General features: G+C 45.4%; 1 protein-coding gene across 1 annotated transcript; it reads right to left on the reverse strand.

Moving 5' to 3' along the window:
* Window positions 1-525: 525 nt before the first annotated feature.
* On the reverse strand, window positions 526-11,540 carry SAP30L (SAP30 like). The gene is made up of 4 exons (XM_067304748.1): window positions 11,355-11,540; window positions 9,330-9,452; window positions 7,594-7,692; window positions 526-5,593 (listed from the first exon to the last, which is right to left on the reverse strand). Exons 1-4 carry the CDS (start codon window positions 11,538-11,540, stop codon window positions 5,465-5,467), a joined length of 537 nt encoding a protein of 178 aa, XP_067160849.1. The 3' UTR covers window positions 526-5,464.
* Window positions 11,541-12,752: the final 1,212 nt, after the last annotated feature.

Genomic DNA, 12,752 nt, shown 5'->3' on the forward strand with positions numbered 1-12,752 from the left:
ATGCCATTTGCATCATGATGGTCAGGACGAAGAGCAATATGGGAAAAAGAAATTAAATTAAACTAAACAAAGCACTTCATGGGGAAAGAAGGGAATGTCAATGACTGTCTCAGCTCAACTGATTTAACACTGGGATGCTACCTGTCAGCATTGCTCCAGAGCAGCACCCCCCTCATCAGCTGAAGTCATGCGTGGAAGACGGCCAAAGGTGCACTTTTGAAGGAAGCAGAAGCACAGGCTTGATCTAGACATAAAGACTCCATGATTTGTGTCTATGCCACCCACACAGCTTTGTCATAAAACATCCTATCACTCAACTTGGCTACTTTAGGCTTGACATTCCCTAGTCCACAAGGGCCATCCTCCCCTCCATGTCTGCAATGTTTTCAGCCCAGGGAGGCAGAGGGAAAGGACAGTGAATCAGAGAAGCCTGGCACAACACAGCCATGCAAAGCACGACTCCATTGGATCTGGAGCCAAATATTCTAAATGCAGAAAGGCAAAACACAGAAGGAAACGTAGACCTTATTGCTAGATAGATCATTTATTAAAGTGAAATTCGGCATTTTCATCTTTGTCAGACAGTACAGAGTTAAAGTCTCATACACAGTGGAAGCAGGACATTTCCTACACCTCAGAGAAATGAGTTCTACAGTTTTGCTATAAGTTACTAAGTTGCTTCAACAATACACAGCTATATTACACAGTTAAAAATACAAGGTGTCCAAAACATTTGGCATAAGATCAGCACAACACATGGAGGCCAGAAACAGAAGAGGGAACACACTTTTTTTCTCCCAGTAAGCCTGTTAAAACACTCCAAGCCATTCTGCAAGCTACCTACTATTCACCTCCCCTGCACTCTTGCTGCGGAGCAGAGAGCTGTGGCTAGGACAGAAGCAAACCTTGCCCCGTTGGGGCTTGGCTACCTGCTGATGTACAGGATGGCCCGCAGAGTTGCTTGCAAGGGAAGTTCAGATTTAAGGCAGGAGCCCCCCCAATCTCCCCACACTTTTTTCAACCATTTAATTCATTCCAAACAGGCAAGTCAAAAAGGCGAGACCAGGGTTAGCTGTGAAAAGTGCAAGGAGTATCTTACATCATAACAGTTAATTTGCACTTTGAAAGTGGAAAACAAAAACTCCCTAACTTGACAAGCTAGAGATGGTTAAAGGGCATCAGTGTCAAGAGAAGTGAGGCATCAACAACATTCTTTCACCTTTGGGACTCTTCAGTCAATGCTCTGGGCAGGACAAGGACTCCTTTTGTAAGGGAGGATACCTCATCTTACCCACTTTTTTAAACTGTAGAGGCAAAGTGACGCTAGTGCTCCAGGGAAGTATAACAATCCGCCAATTCAAATAAACAGTCCTGCAGCAGACCATTCCTTCACCCTCCAGCTGCAGTTACTGCTGAAGATCTCCTATTGGTATTCACATTTGGCTCAACCAAAAGACGTAAAGTGCACAGCTTCCCCCTTCTTCTTCTCTCATTAAACATCCATTACAAAAGTTAACACAGAACAAATCTTTCCCCATGCTGCTAACAGGGGAAGCGTTTCATTCAGTCTCTCCAGGGACCATGTTCTGTTTCATCTTCTCTTTGCTATCATGACCTGCTTGAAACACACACTTACTGTGCATTACTTTGGCTCTTGATTTCAAAGCCTCTGAAACCAGCTTGCACTTAAGACCAGCTTTTAATGCCAGACTTGATGCATTTTGGTCAAGTCTTGCACACCAGGGTATCTAATGGTTTATAGCCACGTTTCTAAGAAAAACTGGGACACCAGAGTATTTGGGGCAAGTGGTACAAACCTGCCTTTCTGCTTTTCTCAGTCTGAACATCCAAAGTGCCTGGCAAAAGAAACATTATCTTTTAATGCTATTGTTTACTTCAGGTTGATATACAATATTCCTTGAGATGCAGAGATTTATGAAAACTGCATGCAAACAGAGCCTCCTTGGATATATTTGCACTTTTCAGCCATCAAACTGCCACCAACTCAAGTCTTCACACACTTCAAACTCCCTTGAGTTGAGCTCAAGTCAATAATTACCAACAATAAATATTTCTTCTTTCCTTAAAGAGAGCAGAGGGTCAGCATACAGGATAAAATTAAGCCTGGAAGAGATATTTCCACATTATTTGTATTTTATAGTAATGGCTTTGGATCTGATCAGAAGTCTAATGAAGTTAATGCAGCTCTTCAATGAGAATTGAATTAGGCTATGTAATTGAAATAGGCTATGTAATGGCTGGAGGGCTTTAAAGATGATTCCTCTGCCCCAGGGTGAATGTCACCTATGCAGGCTTGCAGGAAATAAGAGTCCAGAATTATAGGTGGAAGGTGACATGTGGTCATCCTCCCTGCCCCCAAGGCTTGTGCTCCATGGTTCAAAGCTAGACAGAATTTAAGGCCCATCTGTGAAAAACAAAATGCAAAAGACAAAAAAAGTCTCATCATGCCAGCCAAAGCGATTTGGGTCTTCCACCTTTCCAACGAGTCCCATCTTAAAAGTGCTGAGAAAATATCCTACCTCATGGCTTCACACGTGTGAGGTTCAAACACATTTACTTTGAAATTTTCTTTCCTTTTTTTTTTTTTTTTAAAGAAAAAAAGTTGGAAAGTCTCTTTAATTGGCATGCAGCATACGGAATCAAATACACAGAATGGTATTACACAGAATGACAATTGCATTGTTGCGTTTTCTGGTTATTAGACACTAAATGCTTTTCAAGAATCACAGGCACCCTGAACATGGATATTGCTACTGAATTGACGTGTGACTTCAGTTTATAGCACGGCAGCCACAAAGTGGCTAACCCTTCTAAAAAGACATCGGCTTTCTTTTGCTCAAGGCTTTTTGCTCTAGCTAAGTTGAGAACAAGATAATAAGGCATTTGCAAGGGTTTACAAGGCCATGGGGTCTGACAGCCAAAGATTCTTCGGTTTCTTTGGTGTCTTGCCTCCAAGCTTACCACCTTATAAACGACTGCTAATGGCTGGTAAACATCTCTTCATCATCACAATTCACTAAGATTTTTTTCAAAAAGTATAATTGCTTTAAGAGTGAAACCAACAACAATGACATTTTACATCAATTGACCATTTTCAGAGAAAAGAAAAAAAAAAGTTTCCTGGATACCCCCTCTACACAAAACCATACCAGTGAATACACCTGAACAGATGGAACCTGCCACCATATTTGTGTGAAAAGAATCATTTTGCTGCTGGCTGCTTAAACACCGCAACAGATTTATTTACTCTTAGAAATAAGAAATCCCACAACAACAACAACAAAAAAGAGAAACTCCCCAAACGAACTGCATTTTTACAATTTTGGTCTAGAAGTTATGATGAGGCAATACCCTCTCAACTCAGAAACTCATTTTCTCTTGGTAATATCCTCTGATTACATGAACACTTTCAAGAGGAACATGCATTCAGAGAACATACCCTCTTAACTATCTGTCCTGAATGAGAGAAGCCAGATCATGTTGACTAATGTGGGAATTACTCCATCCTTTCAATAAAGGAAGGACCAGCGTAATTAGGAAGTTTTTAAACGTTCATGAAATACTGACGTAAGACATTCTCTCCTCATTCCTTGAACCCCTCTTCTGTCTGATGTTCTTAAAATCCACACTGAATTGAATGAGGAAATGCTGAAACAATCACACTCCTCCAAACTTCACAAATGGGACATGTACCATAACAGAGTATTTCTGCATATGACACAGGACTTAAAAATGTTGAAGTCTGTTGCACATGTATTTGGAATATTAGCAAACACTTCAAAGCTGATGCAAACAGCTTGCTTTAAATCGTGACTTGATTGGTAAAGAGACCCTGGGAGAGCTTCAACAAGAGTTTCACCGGGTGAACCCTTCATGCCTTACAAAAGGTGTGATGCAGTACTGAGCTGGAATTTTGACCTGCATGTTTAGTTCTTCAACAAAGCTTCATCCAGTTTTGGAATATTAAAACCTGCCATTGACAAAATGCTCGCCAATGTTTTCCACTGTTCAGTTCGTTGCTTAAGGCTTGTTGAGAATACACACTCTAAGAGGAGTCTTGGCATCTCTTAACAGAATGGAGACATTGGTTAGGACAGCAAGGAAACAGAGTGGTGCTTTAAAAATCACAAGATCCCCTTGAATAGAATTTGAGGTCACTGGAGAACAGTCATTCACAACCAACACCTTCATAAGCTCCTTTTGCCAAAATAACCACTGTGTTATTTATAAGGACACCTTGGCTTTAAATAACAAAATCAGAGCGATTTCCTCCTACAGCGCCCAGTTAGAAAGCACCAGCACACCACCCTCCGTTTCACAGAATTCTTATGAAAGCACATGTAAGGCTCACAAGAGATGAGTGCTTCAGTACTGTTTGTCCACTTGCAAAGACAGATGAAATGCAACATGCTCCAGTTAGTTCACTACTCTGGTTATGGTGCTACACCCATTAACATAAATATGCTTTTTGCTAAATAGAGACTGCCGAGCACACTAATCTACACGGCAGTTCTGTGACATCTGCTAAAGACTAACTTCAGTATAAAATTCACGTCACTTGTGACTGATACCTGATCTGATGCAGAGATTAAAAGGCAGATGTCTTAACCTGCTGTTTCACCTACCATCGCTGAGCCTTGAATATGAGGGAAACACACATAATTGAGTGAATTAAATAAGCGCTTCTACCAACATGATCAAACCCAGCAAATAAAGCTACATTTGCCTTAACGCCACGTTCTGAGGAAACACAGAAGTTCTCAAATGCTTACAGACAATTAAGTAGCAAGTTCTTAAATAAAAGAAATTAGAAAAAAAACAATTTCAATGAGTTATTTGGCTTCCATGTCGGAAAGAAAAAAAATTCAGACTGGTCAAGTAACATTCACTGGAGTAGATTTGGTGTGCTGAAGCATTTGTAAAAGTTTGGGACTTGAAGCACTGGCTCAAGGCAAGACAAATCATGTGTAGGTGGGGATCAAGCTTCAGACAAACTTCTGACCCATGCACCTTGATTACGAATTTTATCTCTGCTGCTATTCCAGTCCTGTGCCAAGATAAATTGCATGGTGGTTTTGTGATGCAGTCTGAATTCAGTGAATAAATTCCATTTGTGGTCTAAATTGCACTGAGATGCAGATTTCCAGAAATGGTTTAAAACACCAAGTTGACAAAATCCACAGTCCTACAGATTTACTTTGTTTCCCCATTATCCTCATTTCTTTATTCCAGTGTGACTTTGAAATGAGGGGAAGAGAAGTCTTCAGAAACATGCTGGTCACATGTGTTCCAATATTCCTGATAAGAATGTCTCTATTTTCTGTCATCCAGACTTACTGCATTTAAGAAAATTTACAATATACTTCAACAGTTTTTATATACCTAAAATGCACAATACCATCTGTTCCTTCAAGGTCTCTCTTATTCCAAGTCCTGTTAATCTTCATTCTAGTTGCTTGCTACCTTCCGATTTCTGATCCAGCCTGCTCTTGTTGTTCTTCACCATATAGATGAAATAGGCAAGCGTCTCTTTCTCATTCACAGGAATATTCCTGAAGTGACGGCTGACAGTCTAGAAGGACAACACGTAAAGAGACAGAAATTCTGGAATTAAAAAGTAGAAATAATCATAACTGGGGGTTCTTTGCACTTTCCGAAACTGATTTTATGGCCACTGAGCGTAATAAACTTCTAGGCAAACATGCACCAATTCAAACTGTCAGTTCTCATTTACCTCTCTTTCTCTTTATAGCTGGAACGTGCATATGAAGAAAACAGTCTCGCTATGTCAGCAGTATTTGCAGCCAACCTACAAGCAGAGTTTGGAAGCCAGAATGTCCTCCTGCCAAAGCAGCATAGCCTCTCCTAAGTGGCATTTCACGCCGAGATTATTTGGAGAGCAAGTTTTCCCTGTATCTTGGTATTTTAAAGGAGAACGTCAGAACTATTGGAACACTTCTGTGTGAACCAGATGCGGCAAAGATTTAGAATCAACGGTGAAGCTAATGAGAATCTTTGTCCAAAGGCAAATGCACTGGTAAGCTTTCACTGAAAGGAACATCAGGGTATTTGTGATGGGAGGGACAGGGTCAGCTAGGGCTAACCCTCTCCAACACGAGCATAAACCATGAACCATTAGCTGCTTTTTCTTGGAAAATGAATGTAAGAAACATCTTGAAGCTGGTGAGGAGATTTGCTTCTCATATGAAGGAAGCACTTTTTTGGTACCCAACACAGCTCCAGAACTGGATTTTGACGCAGGCTGAGCAATGAGTCACTCCAAGAAGATTTATGGAAGTTTGAGTTTTCCTTACGGTGGGTTAGCAGCAGGCGTCTAAGAGCCTCAGGCAGCAGTGATTCAAGCATGGGAGCTGGACGAGGATCCAGCGTAGGGTCAAAGCTGCTCAGACTTCACAGGAAATCTGGGAAGTGTGTGACAACTTTAAGTTAGGCTCCCCTTAAGGTTATTTTCTGCTTGTATAGTAGTTTTATTTATTTTTTCTCTCCTGGGCATATTTATGGTAAATTGCTGAAGTATGTGGTACTTCATGGCAGGAGGTAACTGAGAGACTATGAACTGGTTAGTTAGAACATGACAAATCAAATCTACTAATGAGGACAAACACCCGCCCTGCTTCATTCACCTTCCTCCTCCATGTACTACCCTAAACATTCTGTACATTCATTCCCTATTCTACTTTGAAAAAGAGCAAGAAAGTGTTTTGCTGGCTTTTTTGGTCTGTTTGTTTTAGGTTTTCTAAAGAAAAACTTTTCAATCTGGGCAAACAGTTGTGAAAGCCCAACTTAAGGAAAAAAAAAAAAAACAAAAAACTGATTACCATTCAGTAACTGGTACGGTGTCTCCAAGTTTAGAGGAGACTTTTCCCAGAGAATGCCTTCAGATCAACTCAGGAGAGAGAGCAGATGCACACCTCAAGATGCACACCAAGCACAACTAGCCCAAATAACAGAATTATGCTTTTAACCAGTATCCCATGTGGTGTGAAAGAACTGGTACAGGCCCCCAAGGAAACAGTCTTTTATTGACTTAGAGAATTATAAGATGCCAGGACAAGGGAGGGAAATGTGGAACCCAAAGTCATGGTTAGTGATTTTGCCTTTAATAATAAGCAATTCCAACAAGTTCAAGTGGCTGTGAGGAAAGGAAAACTAATAGAGACACTGAAAGTGACTATTAGTATGTAAGTTTGAGTTTCAGTAAGACTAACACGCAGGCCACTAGAAACTATGATCTGTTTCTGTTCCCTAAAGATGACTATAATTGACTGTGACTATCAACAAGGAGGGAAAGGAAGCAGAGAAAAGTTAGTTACTAAGTCATGCTTTCAAGAGGCAGCTTCCAAGACTTCCATGATTGCCTCAGGTGAAAGAAAGCACACAGCATTCTGTTGGCGCCATCCCCTGAAACCTGCTGCAGAGTAAGTACAAACTAGTGAGAGAGTCACAGAGTCACTAAAGGTACTAGCATCCAAGAAAAGGGCATTTGAACAGAGGAGGAAAAAGAATAGCTTCTTTAATAACAAAGATAATACAACTTCTATCATCACTTACTTCTGCTAGTTGAGCCTTGTTGAGTCCAGGCCTAGTCTGCAATTTATAATGTCTCTTGTAACGTCGCAGCGTATTCACTTGGAGCTGGAACAAGTCAACCTGGAAGTGATGCAGAGAAGGGGGATGAGCACCACCTTTAGCTTCTATTAAGCAGAAATGCAGAGTTATCTAAATATAACTTTCTTCCTCAAGAGAACTGCTCCTTGCCCACATTCAGAACCATATCTGCTTGCCTTAGTGACAAATTAAGTATATTTTGTACTTGTTAATGCTAAAGGACCAAAATAGCCTCAGGGAAATATAAAATTTTGTTCTGGTTCACTTGCTGTCAACAGAATTGCTGGCCAATTTCTTCTCTCAATTACACCTCTGCAACCTCTGAACAAAGGGGAACCTTTTGCTCCCACAAGGTTTAAAAGGCTCACATATGAGACATCAATTTAGCAGGCACTGAACAAATGGCTTGTGACATAAAACAGAGTACAAGGATGGAGAAGAAATGAAATTCAAATATTTCAATGGGAAGTGCACAGTTTAAAAGCAGGGGGAGGTTACAGGAAGGAAGATGAAGATCACGTGGGAAATGCCAAGCTTCAAAGACAAAAGGAAGCTCTGTTGAAAACCAAGAAGAAAGGGCATTACGACTGATACACTGCAGAGCTCCCTGTTGAGTTATGTGATGATGCTGCCTCCTCAGTTTTCAACCACCAAACCGCCTGCATGCTCTACAGCGCTAACGTTTTTTAGATGCCGGTTGGCTCTTCACCGATCATTCTGGTGACTAAGGTAAAGCCTGCATTGGAAAGTTTTGGCAGAAAACTCCCTTGAACGAGAGCACAAACAGCTAGAACAGAGTGACGCATTCTTTAAAAAAAAACAAAACAAAACAACCACTCCACACTATTTTTTTCAGAACCTCCAGCACAGACATAGCTTTGCTGGCAAAACAATTCTAGCTTTTTCAGAACAAAAATGCCTTGTGCCAGTCTCCATGGCACCTCCAGCAGAGGGCTCTGCCGATGCAGCTGGAGCCCGGCTCCTCCGTGAACATCACCTCTGCACAACTTTTTGCAATGTCAGCAGTACCAGAAATATCACCAAAGCAAATACTGCGAACAATGGCACAGAAAAGAGATTATTCTAGTGTTTTGTAACACAGAAAAAGATAGACTTATTTCCTCAGAAAAAAAAGGACATTAGGAATACGGTCTGTGATTTGAAGGTAGTTTTAAATAGAACCAAAATACTGTATGCAAAGGTCTGGGGAAGCTTACTATCTCTAGACATCATCTACCCAAGCATATAGCAACTGACCAGCTGGACTCTGGTGGCTTTGCAAGGTGATGTATGCTAGGTAACAACCAACCACTTTGGGGCCCCAGTCATCGCTAAAAATATTTCATTTTTACCTTTAAAAGAGGATTAGTACTAAACAGTATTTTAACACCTCACTGTTTGGAAGCTCTGCATACATGAAGCTGTGCAGTTATATTATCATATCTAACTTTATAGAAAGCTTTATATGGGCAAAGAACTCATCCAGAGATGATGATGAAAATTAGAATATTATACATCAGATAAAGTCTTCCTGAAGAATGAGTTTAAGTCCACAGTAGTTTCAGTAAAGCTGCAACTTAGAATTTATATATTTTCAGATACATGAAAATTTCCAAGTGAAACTGCAACATGCTCGAAATCAATAAAGCCTCCTACACCAACTTCAAATCCCTACTAACCTCTGGGACATCCGTTTCATGCTCAGGAGAGTCACCTCCATCATCGCTTGTTTTCCTCTTTCTTTTGTTTCGGACACTTTGAATGAAATTCTTGTGGAAGTCACAAATATACAGATGCCTCACCTAAGAATCAAAAGCGGTGAAAAAACAATCAAAATAGGTACTGTAAAACGAGCATCCAACAGCAGCCACTTAGACATCGGTATTATAGAAGGCACACTTCCTCCCTCATGACTGACATTAAGGAAATTCTAATCTTAAACCCCGGGCCTGATATCATACTCCTGAATTAAAGATAATTTACATTACAAACACTAAAGACAAGGGAAGTGAAGGACTCGGAACTCCAGCCGAACCTGAATCTCTGCTGATAATTTCTTTTTTATGGTTGTGATCACATGTCGGGGGGGGGAGGGGAGTAATTGTCTGCAGGAAGTATATTTGCTTCAGGAGTTACTACCAGGTGGTTAAGAAAAATATTATTCTGTTCCGTGTTTGTGAACTTTCTTGTTTGAATGGTATAGGAGATTATTAATGCAAGTTGTTTCAAAGTCAAGTCAGAATAAAATCTCAGTTAAAACAAGTAAACTAAAAGGAAGAAAAAAAAAAGTCTTTTTTCCTGTAGCTCATCCTACTACAGAAGTCCATTTCTAACAGATATTATCTCACAAGGATTAGTGTATATATATATAAAAATGGACCACAAATGATCAAAATTAACTGACACCAGTAAGGCACAAACGTCTTCAGACAACAAATGCATCCTACATTTGAAATCACTTTACATAGCTAGCTTCATACTTTCCCTTCGTTGTCATTTCATTAGCCTGATTTCTTCTTTTTATTTCTAAAGTAACGAAGAATTTTTTTTGGTAACAAAGAATTTTTTATAAAATGAAAGGAATGACTGTACCACTACAAAAGTCTGCTGAGGAATCCGACCAGGAGAAAACTCTCAGTTTTTTTAGAAATAAGTTTATATTTCAGATTTAGTCTCTCTCTTCACACAAAATATTATGTTTTGGCTGCATAAAAGGAACCTAACCAACTGGAGAAACTGTGAAACAGCCTGATGCACAACTTCACCTCTTTGTTTTTGTTTTAATTTTTAAAGACCAGGTAAGAAAAGCATACAGAGCAGGCTTACGTTAAAAGTGTCTTTTAAGGAATTCCTTCTGTAAATCTGGCAGACTGCTCTACTCTACTTACTCTCTACTCAGCAAGCAGCCTGTTTCTATCTTGAGCTGAAAGCTGTCACTCAATGTCATTAAGCGGTCAGCAGCAAATAGGGCTGTTTAGTGCCAACCACCGAGCAAACACGCAACCGCTCCGTTTAAGAGGTAGTACACCTCGCAGGCCGAGTCAGCTGCGACAGTTTTTAAAACAATCTGCTTCACCAGAACATGAAATCTTCCTAACTAAATAAGTCAGTTACCCCTCACCAGAAGAGCTGTGACCCGCATAATTTATTTCACCTAGTAGCGCCAGCATTTTTCGATACGAAAGTGAAAACAAGCGCTGGTGCCTCCAAAGCGGGGGCAGCCTGCTCCTTCGCTCACCCTGCAAGGCAGCCTGCTCCCCACGGAGGGAAGCGTCCCTCAAAGGCGGCTTTCAGCGCTGCCTCTCGGAGGGAGGCCCACGCTATAGCCAGCGCCGCCGGAGAGCACCGCGTCTTTACCTCGGCGCGTTTTTCCCTCCTCCTGCCGTAGCAACGCGGAAAAACATGGTGCGGGGGGGGGGGGGGGTTCAGCCGGCAACACAACGCCGCGTCCTCCGCGCCCTGCAGCCGCGCCGCGGGCAGCAGGAGACGCCGGGGGGGGCCGCAGCAGCCGCCCCCGGGGAGGGGGGAACAGCAGCAGCCCCCGGGGGGGGGGAGGACGGACGAGACGGGGCCCGAGGCGCCGCGCGGGCGAGCAACTTTCGGCGCCGGCGGCGCCGCCCGGCCCCGCGCCCGCGGGAGCTGCACTGCGGCGGCGGCGGGCGCGCAGCCGGCCGGCTCGGGGACTCGGCGGGGCCTGAACTCACACTTTTGTCGATGTCCAGCTTCAGCTTCTTCTGCGAGATGCTCTTCTGGATGCGCTTGCTGAAGGACGCGTTGCCGGCGGGGCGCACGCAGCGGTCCCCGTCGTCGATGAGGCAGCAGCTCTGGCCGTAGAAGGGGGCGGCGGGAGGCCCATCCCGGCTGTCCTCCTCGGTGCTGAAACCATTCATCGCCCACCCGCCCGCCCCGCGCCCCGCCCGGGGAGCCGAGAGCCGGGGCCGAGAGCCACCCCCCGCCGCCGGGGCTCCCCGCGCCCGCGGGGGGACCCCGCCGCCCCCGCGGGGGCCCCCGCTGCCTCAGGGGCCCCCTGGAGGGGGGACCCCCCTCACCCCCGCGGAAGGAGCCGCGCCGCGAGGAGAGGAGGGCCGGGCCGCCCCGCGACGCCGCGCCCCTCGGCGCGGGCCGGGCCGGGCCGGGCCGGGCCGGGCGCCCCGAAGCGCCGCCGCCGTCACCCGCGGGGAGCCGGGACCCCGCACGCACCGCACACACTCACACACACACAAAACCGCCTCCCCGGCAGCGGAAGTCCCGCCCCCCGGCTCGCAGGCGGCGCGACGGTTGGGCGGCGCGGCTCGCGGGGCGGGGCGCTCCGCCGCCGCTCCGCGCGCCTATTGGAGCAGGGCGCCGCCCGTCGGGTCCGCCGAGCCGCCGCGGACCGCCTCCGCGCTCGCACGGCAGCCGGAAGGTCGCCGCGAGACGGGAGCGCGAGCGAGGGGGGGGAGCGGCGCGCGCCGTTGCCAGGGCACCGCATTGCCCCCCCCCACGACCGTTACCGGCCGCTGACAGGGCGGCGGCCGCCGGCGCGGAGGGAGCGCGTCTGCCCGCGCCCCGATCCCCCCCGGCCGGCGCCTGCCCTTCCTGCGAGACGAAGGAGCGTTTGCTGAAGCACCGCGGCGTCTCCCTCCCGCGCGGCGGCACAGCCGCTGCCCGGTCTCGCGCGCCGGGGGGAAGCAGAGGTACCGCGCGGGGCGCGGAGGGGCCGGCGCTCGGGCGCCCTCGGGCTCGCGGCACCCGGCGCCTTGCTCGGCAGAGGCCCCCGCAGCGCGCGCAGCGAAACGCGAGCTGTGGCTGCGGCGCTCGCCCGGCTCGGCCTTCGGGCCACAGCTTCGTAGCCCGGCAAAAGCGGAATCAGCGTCACTCTAATACACCACAAAAGGAAGCTGATATTCGGGCTGAACGTGCGTTTCTAGCACAGTCCCCTTTGTAAAAGCCTCGCCCGGACGTGCTCTGCGAGCAGCTTCTTGGCCACAGCACCATGTGAGGCTCCTGACCTGGCTAGCGTCAGCAGGAGTCCCTGGCTGAAAAGTTAAAGGTTTTTTTTTCCTTCTACTTAAAAGGCAGAGATGATGAAATGATTGGACCTGGAGAAGTGTTTCCCAAAG

The sequence above is a fragment of the Apteryx mantelli genome, chromosome 14 (genome assembly GCF_036417845.1).
Source record: "Apteryx mantelli isolate bAptMan1 chromosome 14, bAptMan1.hap1, whole genome shotgun sequence".
Taxonomy (NCBI): Eukaryota; Metazoa; Chordata; class Aves; order Apterygiformes; family Apterygidae; genus Apteryx; species Apteryx mantelli.